The 13,880-nt window shown below is 48.5% G+C and overlaps 1 protein-coding gene across 1 annotated transcript; it reads left to right on the top strand.

Moving 5' to 3' along the window:
• The first annotated feature begins 3,167 nt into the window (after window positions 1-3,167).
• Window positions 3,168-6,467, top strand: LOC100830708 (probable auxin efflux carrier component 1c). Its single transcript, XM_003563990.4, has 6 exons — window positions 3,168-4,583; window positions 4,690-4,954; window positions 5,041-5,126; window positions 5,257-5,414; window positions 5,796-5,872; window positions 6,007-6,467. Exons 1-6 carry the CDS (start codon window positions 3,446-3,448, stop codon window positions 6,071-6,073), a joined length of 1,791 nt encoding a protein of 596 aa, XP_003564038.1. The 5' UTR covers window positions 3,168-3,445; the 3' UTR covers window positions 6,074-6,467.
• Window positions 6,468-13,880: the final 7,413 nt, after the last annotated feature.

Here is a 13,880-nt window from a genome sequence, read left to right as displayed (position 1 = left end):
ATAGTAATAAATACGATGAGTACTGAGTAGGATTATTACATCACTGCGAAAACCGTCGGTAGTTCCGTTGGCCTCACCAGCCTTATAAGATCCTGCAAAAGATAATCATAATTTACCATATAACCTAATATTAGCCGAAATAATTTGAATATTAACGTATCTAATATCTATTTATACATAATAAATCACCCATATAAACCTGACTAAAGACGCTTAGGGAAATAAACTTAGCTACTCCTGAAGCAATATAGTAATAAATACGGTGAGTACTGAGTAGGATTATTACATCACTGCGAAAACCGTCGGTAGTTCCGTTGGCCTCACCAGCCTTATAAGATCCTGCAAAAGATAATCATAATTTACCATATAACAACGTGCATAGGAGTATCGTGAATACAATGTGTGCCCAACAGAGCCTAAACATCATTAGGATTGGTTGCAGCTTTGTTTGTTATTTAATAAGTATCGTGGATAATTTAAAGTTTAGGACAGCGTGAGGTATTAGAGACTGACACGTTAGGAGGCTACTCCACTCCATTTCCAGGCTGCATCTCAAATCTGGATACCGTGACACGTCAGTGTGTAACCGTAATATCTGGAGTATATACCATAGAGACTACGGCTTAGTCTGACATTGTTGAACTTATTTTATAATTTGTTATGAAAAAATACACACGAAAACAGTGAGAAGTTGTTACACAAAAAAGACAAAAACTGGTTGGAAAAGTTAGATTATCAAAATTCACCTCAATGCCAAACTCATCCTATGACTGACCCCCTCCCCTTCCGTGGTGCCGTGGAAAATTTCTTCAAACTAGAGTTTATAGGTATTGTTTTTTTTAGAACGCAAAAGGTCGATCCCCGTGATTCGATTAGAAGAATAGAATTGGCCCTGTTTAGGAGAAAAACCGGGCCCGAAAACCGATACAAATGCACAGCTTATTTAAGAAAAGCCATACGAGAACCCTAACAAAGAGCATACACAGGAACTGAATAAACAAGCCGCTACCGCAAAGGCGAAGACCTCCCCGGCTCCAACGACGCCGAACAAGGAACGGCTCCTTGCGCCAAAGAAGGTAGGCAGAGCGGAGCTTCTTCGACGACCAGAGACAGAAGAGGTTGCACCGACGGAAGCGGCCCGCACATCGGCAAGCCCCACGAAGTCGCCCTCCCTGGCAAGGACTCATGCCAAGCCCACCGCAGCGAGTAAACTCCGCCGCCAAACGAGGGCTCCAAGGCAACGCCTCCAAGGAGGATACGGCGTCTGAGGACGTGGTCGTTACTCGACCCGGACATCGGGTCAGAGCTTTTGCTCGGAGGCACCTCGCTTGTGAAGGGTGAGGGGGCGGAGCTACACAACGACGCCTTCAAGAAGAAAAACGACATCCATGGATGCCGTCGTCGTCTGCACCGACAACGTCGATGCAGAGCTTTCACCTGCAACCGCCACCCCCACCGCGGACAGGAGCGGACATATGTCATAACCAGGGGCCACCGACCAATGCGAGCGCCAGCGAAGCTCGCTGAACGCCACACGCCAAAGCCACCACGGACACCGGCTAGGACGCCGCAACCACCCCACGCACCGGATCTGGCCACGCCAACCCCATGGGCCAGCATGGCCGTGGCCCGACAGGCCCCCGGCAGCACCAGGGACGCCGCCGCGTGCCAACTCCTCGGATCCCACCGGATCCGGCACCACCAACCCCTGATCCAGCGCCTCCAACACCGGGTCCGGTCGTGCACGCCGAAAGGACCAGCCCCCACCTCGCAGGGCCGCAGCAAGCACCGGCAGGATCCCTTCAAGCTCCGGATCCGGCACTTCCATCCCTGGATCCGGCGCCTCCACCGCCGGATCTGGCCCCGCCGGCCACGGACCCTCCGTCACCGCTCCTAAAGCACCCGACGACGAACCGCGCCCCAGACCTCCGCGCGGCGCCGCACCTCCCCACGCCAGCGCCAACCCAAGAGCGCTGCCACGCCTGCAGAAGCTCCACGCGTCGCCTCGCCTGCAGCCCGCCACCACGCGCCGCCTCGCCTGCAGAAGCTCCACGGCCAACCTCCGCGAGGGAGAGCCGCGAGAGATGCACGAGAGAGGAGAAACCGCCCCGCCGCCACCTTCCTTGGGCATGGGCGGCTTCGCCGTCCTCCCCTCCGGCGGCGGCGTTGCGGGGGAGGGAGGGAGGAGGGCCTGAGGCGGCCGGCGGCTAGGCCTGGCAACCCGAGGGTCGCTTGAGTCCGTATGAGGCGCAATTCTTTATTTCAAATCTTATATATATAGGTATTGTGCCCAGCCGTCTACCTAGCTTTACTACTGTAGCCTTTTCATTTCTTGTTGACACTATTATAGATTTTGTGCTCCGTTTGTTGTTTTTAATGGAATGCGGCCGCATTTTGTGGATGGGTGAAAAAAAAAATTTGTGCCCTTAACTACTGCCAAAACATTTCAATTTTGTTCAATAAAACACTAGAAATAGCCCCCCACCCCCTCCCTCCCAGCTTCCTAAGAAGCCGCAGCTACTTCTTCAGGAAGCTCAGAAATGATAGCTTTCTCAAAAAGCACACAAAAGGAACTGGGACTATAACTGGGCCTAGATACTTTACACTAACCGTTGGATAAAAAACAAGCATATAGAGGATCAGTTCTTGTGAGGTGTTGATTTATGGAGGCAAAATTATGCTCATAAACTTGATACTGTGCAAGTGTGATTTAATAGGACATAAATTTACTTATTTTTGGGGAAAAAGAGAGAAAATAAGAGAGAAATAGTGTAGCACTTTCGTCGAAGCAAAATAAATGGAAGGGAGACGGAACTTTTGTAGAAGCAAAATAAGTTTAGCATTTGACGGGTACTTAGATATACTATGCAACTGAGTATATAATATATGGATGCGTGTGATGCAAGTGTTTTTTTTCCAACGAAAAAGGTAATTCGAGAAGCTTATTATTTTCGATGGTCCGAGAGGACGACTCTTATATTTCTTTTCGTAGAAGTCGGGATTTTTTACTCCATCCGTCTCAAAATAAGTGACTTGTATTTATAGGCTGAGGAGTACATCGTTCGTATTTGCTTGTTGCTGCATTTCCCATTCCTTTCTCAGAGTGTTGTCGGGGTGTATGTGCAGTGCCCACCCACATGATGTGTATAAATAATCCCCAGCACATACGCCCACACTCCCCCTCCCACCTCCCCTCATAGGCTCCCCCTCCTCCACGCTCCACCTACCGACTCGCCCGCCCGCAACACTCTCCCGTCGCCCGGCCACCGCGCCATAAAGCAAGCAGCACTTGCACACCCCAACTCTCCTCACTTGGTTATACGCTTCTGCTCGGCTAGCTGGTGGTACGTAACCGGTAACTCGCCGTGCGCGTGCGGACGTCGAAAAGCTAGCAGCAGCAAAACAAGCGTTTCTTGCTTTGCTTTGCTCGCGGCCGGAGGCGAAGATGATCACGGGGACGGACTTCTACCACGTGATGACGGCGATGGTGCCTCTGTACGTGGCCATGATGCTGGCCTACGGGTCCGTCAAGTGGTGGCGCATCTTCACCCCGGACCAGTGCTCCGGGATCAACCGCTTCGTGGCGCTCTTCGCCGTCCCGCTGCTCTCCTTCCACTTCATCTCCACCAACAACCCTTACGCCATGAACCTCCGCTTCATCGCCGCCGACACGCTCCAGAAGCTCATCGTCCTCGCCCTCCTCACCCTCTGGAGCCACCTCTCCCGCAACGGCTCCCTCGAGTGGACCATCACGCTCTTCTCCCTCTCCACGCTCCCCAACACGCTCGTCATGGGGATCCCGCTCCTCAAGGGCATGTACGGCGACGAGTCCGGGTCGCTCATGGTCCAGATCGTCGTCCTGCAGTGCATCATCTGGTACACGCTCATGCTCTTCATGTTCGAGTACCGGGGCGCCAGGATCCTCATCACGGAGCAGTTCCCGGACACGGCGGGCGCCATCGCCTCCATCGTGGTCGACCCGGACGTGGTGTCCTTGGACGGGCGGAGGGACATGATCGAGACGGAGGCCGAGGTGAAGGAGGATGGGAAGATACACGTCACCGTGCGCCGCTCTAACGCGTCCCGGTCGGACATCTACTCCCGGCGGTCCATGGGCTTCTCCAGCACCACGCCGCGGCCCAGCAACCTGACCAACGCCGAGATCTACTCGCTGCAGTCGTCCCGGAACCCGACGCCCCGGGGGTCCAGCTTCAACCATACGGACTTCTACTCCATGGTGGGCCGGAGCTCGAACTTCGCTGCCGGGGACGTGTTCGGCGGGCCGGGGCCCGTGGTACGCACGGGGGCCACGCCGCGCCCGTCCAACTACGAGGAGGACAAGGCGGCCGCTGCCGGGGGGAACAAGTACCCGGCGCCCAACCCTGCCATGGCCGCGGCGCCGCCGAAGCCGGGGAAGAAGCAGCAGCAGCAGGGCAAGGGCGAGGACGGCAAGGACCTGCACATGTTCGTGTGGAGCTCCAGCGCGTCCCCCGTGTCCGACGTCTTCGGCAACGGCGCCGAGTACAACGTCGACGCCGCCGCCGTCAAGGACGTCCGCGTCGCCGTCGCCTCGCCGCGCAAAGGTACTTGCCACTTTTCCCACTTCTACCGAGTCGATCTTCTCGGTAACTTCATTAATTAGTTATTAGTGACTGTGTTAATAATCTGTTGGTTATTAATCGATCGAAGGGGACGGGAGGAAGGAGAAGGGGGAGGACTACGTGGAGCGGGACGAGTTCAGCTTCGGGAACAAGGGGATGGCTGGAGAGAGGGACGCGGAGGCCGGCGACGAGAAGGATCAGGGGAACGCGGGCGGCGTGGTGGCGGCCACGGCGATGCCGCCGACGAGCGTGATGACGCGCCTCATCCTCATCATGGTCTGGCGCAAGCTCATCCGCAACCCAAACACCTACTCCAGCCTCATCGGCCTCGTCTGGTCGCTCGTCTGCTTCCGGTAACCGCTCATCCCATCGCCGGCAATCGAGATTAAGAACCGGCCGATCGATCATCGTTAACTAATATGTTCATTGTTCTTGACAGGTGGAACTTTGAGATGCCGGCGATCATCATGAAGTCAATCGCCATCCTGTCCGACGCCGGTCTCGGCATGGCCATGTTCAGCCTCGGTAGGCTGTTCTTGCTCTTGCTCTTGCTCTTGCTTTGCATGCAAATGAATACAGTATCCTCTAAAACGAGCTGTAGTAATTCGTGGTACACTGGTACTGATGTATATATATGAGCGTGTTCGTTGCGCAGGGCTGTTCATGGCGCTGCAGCCGCGGATCATCGCGTGCGGGAACAAGAGGGCGTCGTTCGCCATGGCCGTGCGCTTCCTGACCGGGCCGGCAGTCATGGCCGCCGCATCCATCGCCGTCGGCCTCCGCGGCAAGCTCCTCCACGTCGCCATCGTGCAGGTAATTAACAGATCGACGACCCAGGCACCAACCTAATTCACCAACTAACCAAACCGGGGCACAGGCTAGCTTTGCCATGTCCACTGACAAGAAGCGCCTTTTGAGAAACAACGGAAACACACACGCACAGCAAGAATAGTGGTTGCTCAAGTGGCCGGCCGGCCGGCCGGGCATGCCGATATATTGGTATGAATGCCCCCATCGATCGGTTCAGTTCGTGTGCCGGTAAAGCGCGGCAACGCTGGCTTTCGCTTTAGACTTTGGCACGCACGCACACACACACAAAGCCTCCTCGCCTTTTTCCCCTCCTCGCTCTCTGGGACTCTGCAGGCTGGCTCCTCGTTTGCTTAACTTTAAACTGCTTGTTTTCGTTTTTCGCAGGCAGCACTGCCCCAGGGCATTGTCCCCTTCGTCTTCGCCAAGGAGTACAGCGTGCACCCCGACATCCTCAGCACGGCGTAAGTGAAAACTCCCATGCCCATGTCCCCCCCTCTCTCCAAAGCCCACCATCTTTTTCTTTAGTACTAATATTATCTCTGCATCATCCCGGCGTCTTTTGTCTCACCTGCCGTTCCTTCTCGCTTGCCTGCAGGGTTATCTTTGGCATGCTCATCGCGCTGCCCATCACGCTGGTGTACTACATCCTGCTGGGGCTGTAGATCGAGCAACAAGAAAACAAGCTAGCTAGCTGCATGTTACGGCTTACAACCATGCCGGAGTAGGAGACAGGGGAGGGGACACCGGGACAGACAAGGGATCGAGCTTGCAGCGGTCATGCATGGAGGGGGGGCAATTAGCCAATTAGGACTCTTAGGTGTAGAGATGGAGGAGGGGGTGCATGGCGGAAATGTTTAGAGCAAGAGCTCGGGTTCGGCTAAAGGGGACGGAATCAGGATCCAGTTTGGGTTTTAGGAGGGTTTCTCTCAAGGGCGTTATGGCTGCTTGGACTGGCCTTGTAAAATGGGTTTCAAATTGATGAAATGCTATAGCTCTTGTTCATCTTAGGCTATAATACTTTGCATTGGCCCGATTTGAAAAATGATGTTTCAGCGTCATCTAGTAGTCATATGGCTGTGTGCAATATCAGTCGATGCAGATGCCCGGGGTTATCCTCCTTTTCGAAAGAAAAAAAAAGTGATCTAGTCATGGCATCAATAACGCACCCATTGTGAATTACTAGGCTTGTAATGCTTCATGAAGGCTTCTTTTGAAAAACAAAGGATAATTCATCATGAGAAAAACCATATCCTTCTCAATTCTAGCTTGCGTGTTGGATGTAGCCACTTGGTTTAAGAGGGTTTTTTGTGAACCTTATAAGGATTGTAGTTTCAGAGGAATTTTATTTAGACTCTTTTCTATTCTATTATCTCGACAAAAATAGATGACATGCTAGAAAAGGTGTAGCCAAACCTTTTGAACTTTCCTCAATAATATGTAAGAAAAATATATAGATTTTTCATGTGAAAATTGTTATCACTAGGTTGACAACAACAAATATTTTTATATTATTTTTTAGTTATACTAACACGTTCATATGAAAAGTCATTAGCAATTAAAATTATATGTTAGAGACTCTGTCCATGTCCAAAACAAAAAGTATTTACAGAGAAGGAGCGTTCATTAGAAAATTTCCATTGAGAATCATATTTGTTACAAAAAAAGATCGCATTATTATACGATCAGTCATGTACTCATGTAGGATTTATGAGGATGTGATATTGCAATCGTGTATCCTTTGTTGTTGAACTTTTTAGAACAAAGCAGATTAAAGAGTGTGTTTATACCCTTATAGGCTATATGGCACTCCTTCCATGTTTGACCACAAGTCATCTTACGTTCCAAATTTGTTTTCAAATACTCCCTCGTTCTAAATTAGAGATTTGACCGTTAATTTTAAATATAAAATCAAGAGATATTTGTATGACCATTTTGATAACATTAATCATTTATATTTGACCAATCTCAATAAAGTTTTACATGACTATAGTCAAATGTAGAGAAGTTTGACCAGATACCTTTAGAATTATCTATTTTGAAGGGAAATGGTGAATTCAGTGTCCAAGAGGACAAAACAAATACTCCATGAAATTAGCCATCTTCGTTGCGGTAACTCGCATCCCTTGATCAAGCTGAGCCTATTAACAGGGCTCACGCCATCTTATTGTTTCTCCCGTAATTACTCACTTAACAAGGCACATTGGGTGTAAATATGCAGTAGCTGCCTTCTTGGTGACTCGACTTGTGTTGGGTGCGGTGGGTTTGCAAACTTAACTTGTGCCCTTAAAAAAACTAGTGTGGGCTGCGGTGGATTCAGAAACTTATTAAGAACCGAGGGATCATGGACCCACATCTTGTTAACTGAAATACTAATCATTCAATAAGTTCATCGCTATCTCCAAACATAATTTCACTAGTACAATAATAATCACCACCACCACACCCAAATTGCTGGCAGGTACATCAGTGATGGGTAAAAAATCACAGACGGGATTTCCCGGGTAGACAGAGCAGCTTAACGGAGTGTTAGGCAAAAGCTGATGTGGACAAAAAACGGTTCGACCCGTCCAACCTGGCATCCGACATGTGGGTCCCACTTGTCAGAAACACCATCAAACGCTCTTAATTACCTGATTTGGGTTCTGTGAGAAGATCTGCCCGAAAAAGTGTGGTTTTGTGAGACTATTAGTCATAACTGTGACCCGTTGAAACCCTAACCCCAAGAAGTGTGGTTTTGTGAAATGTACTCTAGAAAAAAAGTTGAGTAATCCTGAGCACATTGGAGCTCCTTTTCTTTTCCCTGTTGCGGGGAGAGGCATTCGGTTTGATCCCGGGCCTGTAATGTGGGATTTGACGTGGACCGGTCAGGCATATATGAGGCCCTGTAGGCTGTAGCATCACTACCTTTTTTTTCGAAAAGGAGGACATCCTCCGGCCTCTGCATCGATTGATGCACACATCCATAAATTATTAAAAGTATTCAAAATACATGTCTCAGAGTTGCAAAAGATAATGAAAAAAAGAAGAAAGGAAAACATCAACATCCTTCCAGCACAAGACATGCGCGCCATCCAAACCGGCTGAATAACTCCCGTGCTACCGTCTTCAAACGGTTGCACCCAGATTCCATACACCCCTGTGCCTCCGTCCAAAGCAGTATGGACCACGTATGGAGCCAATGGGACGCCTGAAGAACAACCTGCAAGAAATTAGCCACTTTCTTGTTATGAAAAACCAAATCATTTCTGCAATTCCATATAGACCAACATATCTCACAAGTCCCTACAAGGATGAGCGAAGCAAAAAAAAGTTGAACACCCCAAAGCCACCGACCAAACATATTAGTAACACATGATGGAGGAGGTAAATTAAATGTCACAAAGACGGTTCACCAGACCAAACGCGCCATCGGACACTGAAAAAATAGATGTTGAATGATCTCATCTTGATCACAAAAAACACATTTCTTGGTACCACCCCAATTTATTTTGGCCACATTATCCTTAGTAAGCACCACCCCACGACATAAATACCAAGCAAATTTTTTAATTTTAAGAGGAACCTTAAGCTTCTAAACAACTTTATGTCGAAATTGGCAATCATTATTAATAAGTGATTTGTACAGAGACTTCACCGAATACGACCCAGAGGAGTTCAGATTTCAGGTAAAGGAGTCAGCCTGATCCACAAGATTCACTGACTCAATTTTGTGACACAACTCTAACCATGCCACCAGACGATTCCCAACAATTGCTCTACGAAAAGCAATGTTAGGAGGATCCGCCCCTAGCACATCGGCAACCGAAGCCTTACGATTAAGTGCAATCCTATAAAGGGATGGAAACTGCTGTCTGAGAGGAGAGGTACCAATCCATGTGTCTTCCCAAAAACAAACATCATCCCACAATTAACCAAAAAGGAGATATGAGGAAAGAAGAACTGTCGTACCGGCAACAATCCCTTCCAAAAAGGCGAATCTAAAGCCCTCATACGAACTTGGGACAAGGAGCTTGCTTAGAGATATTTATTACGCAACAAATCCACCCACAGCCCCTCGCCCTCGAGAATTTTAAAGAGCCATTTGCTCAGCAAACAAATATTTTTAAGCTCGAAATTCTCAATCCCCAAATCTCCTTGATCGCAAGGCCGACATAAGATATCCCACTTAGCCAATCTATATTTTCTTTTTTGTTCATCGCAATGCCAAAAGAATCTCGAACGATAAAATCCAATCTTTTAGCTACCCCTTTTGGAATTTCAAAGAAGGACATCATAAACATGGGCAAACTAGTTAACACCGAATTAATAAGCGTTAGACGGCCACCACTAGACAAAAGATTCTCCTTCCAACAGCTAAGTTTTTTCTCAAAATGGTCCTCGACCCCTTTTCATTCTTTATTCAGCAACTTACGGTAATGAATCGGAATCCCTAGATAACGAAAAGGGAACGATCCCACCCCACACCCAAACAGTTGAGTATACTGAGCCTCAAACTCCTTCGCTTGCCCAAAGCAAAAGATTTCACTTTTATGAAAATTAATCTTAAGCCCCGAAGCTGCTCAAAAACACATAAGAGCATCTTTAAATATTTAGCTTGTTGGAGGTCATGCTCAAGGAAAATCACCGTATCATCTGCGTATTGGAGAATCGACACACCTCCTTCCACAAAATGCGGAATAACCCCATTTAAACGACCATTTTCCTTGGCCCGCTCCACCAGCACCGCCAACATATCAGCCGCAATGTTAAAAAGCACTGGCGACAACGGGTCACCCTGCCTAACACCCTTCATAGTCTGAAAATAATGCCCAATCTTGTCATTAAATTTGATACCGACACTTCCACCTTTCACAAAATTATTGATCCAAGCACACTACTGCTCATCAAAGCCTTTCATTCTGAGAGCCTGTTGAAGAAATGACCATCTAACCTTATCGTAAGCCTTTTCAAAATCAATTTTTAAAATCAACCCATCTAATTTTCTAGTATGCATCTCATGAACCGTTTCATGTAAAACGACCACACCCTCTAAGATATGACGTTCAGACATGAAGGCAGACTAAGTAAGCTTAATCACCGAACTAGCCACCGCATTGATTCTGTTAGTACATACTTTCGTAAAAAATTTATAGCACACATTCAACAAACAGATAGGCCTATATTGCTGAATCTGAGAAGCATCTCTTAGGCAACAAAGTAATTATCCCAAAATTTAACCGATAAATTGGGGGGATCCAGCATGAAAGTCAGCAAAAAGGGCCATCAAATCCTCCTTAATCACAGACCAAAACTTTTGATAAAATTCAGCCGGGAGACCATGAGGGCCCGAATCCTTATTGAGCTTCATCTGAAAAACCGCCTCTCCCACCACATCCTCTGTAAAGAAACCTGCAGATGTGATCGCTCAAATCGCCTATCGGGCTACCCCTCGTAAAGAAACCTATATGTTCTCCTAATCCTCCTGTGGTGGTTTAACACCAGAAAAGCCACAATATTCTAAGAGCTACTCTATTATACAGACATGAGTCAAACAATAGACTGCTTAGTACTCCAGGGAATAATTTAGAGGTCTCCACGATCCCGCTGTACATGTACGTAGTGTGATTAATCCTTCTTGATTTATTGATACCGTTCAGACCAAATCTGCAATTAGAGGACGGTTGGTATAACAGACTTACACAGACCGTTTTAGTTTTCTTGGACTTATTGTGTTTAGCCGTCACACTCCGTGTTTATCTACTACGAGTATTAATTTGTTAGGTCGAGATACGGTACGAGCAGAGTAGTATATTTTGCGAAGCTAGAACCCCAGCAAGTCATGGAGCATTGTCGGGCGCCGGCACGATAAGGAGACATGTATCTGGCATAACCACATCAACAACTGACCGGCCTAATCATTCCAAGGAATTCTCCAAAAGAGAAAAGGGAAAAGAAAAGCGCAATGATTTATCATGAGACCGGAAAAAGCTCAGCACTCGCAAGTCGTGGCGAAAGCACCCGCGGCCCGCCAGATCGAAACGCCGGTTTTTTTCTACACAGATATCAAATCAGGCTCATTCCTTCGTTGATCCATGTAAAAGCAACGTCCGGTTTCGCATGGATGACGACATGTGGTGGTAGTATGTATCTATCCGCCTTCTCGATCTCGATCGCCAGCCGGAAAGGTGAGTAGAGCGTGTGCTGTATAAATTAATTAACACACTTGATAATAGGTTGATATCCACTAATCAGTTCTGGCCAATTAATGAATCCCCGGATCGAATTCGAATTAAGCAGATCGAGCCGACATTGAGTTCAGTCTTTTTACGCGAGTGGAATAACTTGAGGAACGTGAACAGTAGCAAAAAGTTAAGCTGGGGACCGTTCTCCGGCGAGAACGTGACCGTGCTCGCCGAGGGCAGACCGAGAGCCAGGATTAACGGGTGGCCAGAGCCCCGGTGCGGATTAAACAAACCCGGCAACTTTGGACTTTGCAGCGGCATGCACCGCACTGCACTTCACTGCATTGTAAGTGCAGGGAAAAGGCAACGGGCGGGCACGATGGTGCGCCCGCGCCAAGGAACACGCCGGGATGGGAGCGGCCCCCGCTCTCGATCGCCCAGCGCGGCCAGCCCACCACTCATGACGGCAACCGGTCCGCCAACACGGAGCGAAAGCCCGGAGAGTCCATGGGAACCGGACGCTTTTACCCACGCGCGATCGAGATGATGCCATTTAGGAGGCCGTTTGACGGGATCGCGAGTGCTCGTGAGCCACGGCAGACGGCACGGGCGTACGCTGATGCTCGCCTGGCGGGCAGCGTCTTTCGGTTGTTGCGTTTGCCCCGCGGGCTGCTCGATCTGCTGGCTGGTGTCCCCTCCCGGCCCCGGCTGGTCCCAAAGGCGAAACAAGCCGGGCCGGCCCAATTGGTGCGCGTGTGCTTTTGTCGCTGGACTGGCTGCAGGCCGTGTCGTCACACCAGGATGTGCCCTTCGTACTTCCCCCCTCTTTCTCTGTTTTCTCTTCTCTCCTCTTCTCTTACAGGTGACATCTCAGTTCTCAGAACTATGGCGTACTCTACTGCTGATGGCTCTTCGTATTTCCGCAGCACGAGACTCCCTCCTCAGCGAAGGCGTTTCAACTTTCTTACCGAGGATGGCATTGGCAGGTGACAGAAGTACGGGACCTACAAGAAACAAATATTCAGTCAAAATGGGAATCACACTGTTATGGTTGTATGCATCCTGTTATGCAGAGACAGGATGTTGTTCAACTCTTCTGAGATGTATTTGATTGATACGACGATGAGTTTTAATAAAATACATTTTGTCAGAAAAATGAGTTTTAATTAAATATATTTATCAGAAAAATGAGTTTTAATAGATTTATTCTCCCTCATTAATTGCGCCATGTAAGCAAAATGACGTGGGTGGCTAAGAAATGTCTCCAATTTTATTCTCCACTCGTGTTTTTTTAATAGGTCTCATAGCAGATCAGTGGAGTCCACTCCCAGCCTCCCAGGTCCCGGGAGGATTCTTTTTTCAATAATGCCAGCATCATCGATTAAGAAAAAAAAGAATTAGATGGCCAGTACAACACCTATACAACGCCCTGATCGGTTCATGCAATTCAAGATACGTACTGCTTACACGATATCCATCTGGATGCCATGAAACCGCGGAAGAGGATTTCCGATGAATGCACGCGTGATTATTTTCAAGGCCCCTCTCTAGATATCCTCAAAAAAGGCACGAAGAAGTTGGACGCATCAACAAGCTAATTTTATCGTACCAATGGCAACAGCGCTAGATGCAAGATGGACGCACTTTGTGCCACTTGGTAAAGGGATGCCACTTTACCACTGCATCGATCTTCTCACGAACTCAGCAATCGATCGAGCACCTGCCTGAATCTTTCCCCACTTTGCGGGCCAGAATATACGCTCGAATCGAGTATATACGCGAATCTCGAATCACAGAACCGATGCCACCTGCTGCATTGATCGTGCCTAGCTTTAGTCTCTCATGTGGCCACCGCGTAAAGCATGCACGCACGTAGAGGAAAAGAGCTGCCCAGCATGGTCGAGGCTGAAGCAAATATTCCTTTCGGATTCCAGTAATCCCCTCCCTGTCGTAGTATAAAGTTCAGAAACTTTGTCACTTGTGTGCCGTCTGAAGTCCGAGCAACTTGGGCCATGTTGTTCTCTGTCAAGGGTAAGGATCGTGGAGGTACGATGACCGTTGGTCAAGTCTACTGGCATAGGCTTTCTGTCCGAGGTAAGAACAGATATGTCTCACTTTATTTTTCACTTGATAATTTTCCACTAAAACACCGGTGAAGGCTCCCATTGGTTAGGTTTTTACAACAGTTTTTTCTTAACTGAAGACGAAACAAACAAAATAAAAACATTTGCTACAATGGCTACGTGCATCGACCAAAATGCACTACCTTTTTTTTCTTAAAGCACAAGATGCCACGCCACAGTGTAAG

Source organism: Brachypodium distachyon, chromosome 1 (assembly GCF_000005505.3).
Source record: "Brachypodium distachyon strain Bd21 chromosome 1, Brachypodium_distachyon_v3.0, whole genome shotgun sequence".
In the NCBI taxonomy this organism is placed as follows: domain Eukaryota; kingdom Viridiplantae; phylum Streptophyta; class Magnoliopsida; order Poales; family Poaceae; genus Brachypodium; species Brachypodium distachyon.
The sequence above is the reverse complement of the archived record's forward strand: the minus strand, read 5'-3'. Positions and strand labels throughout refer to the sequence as shown.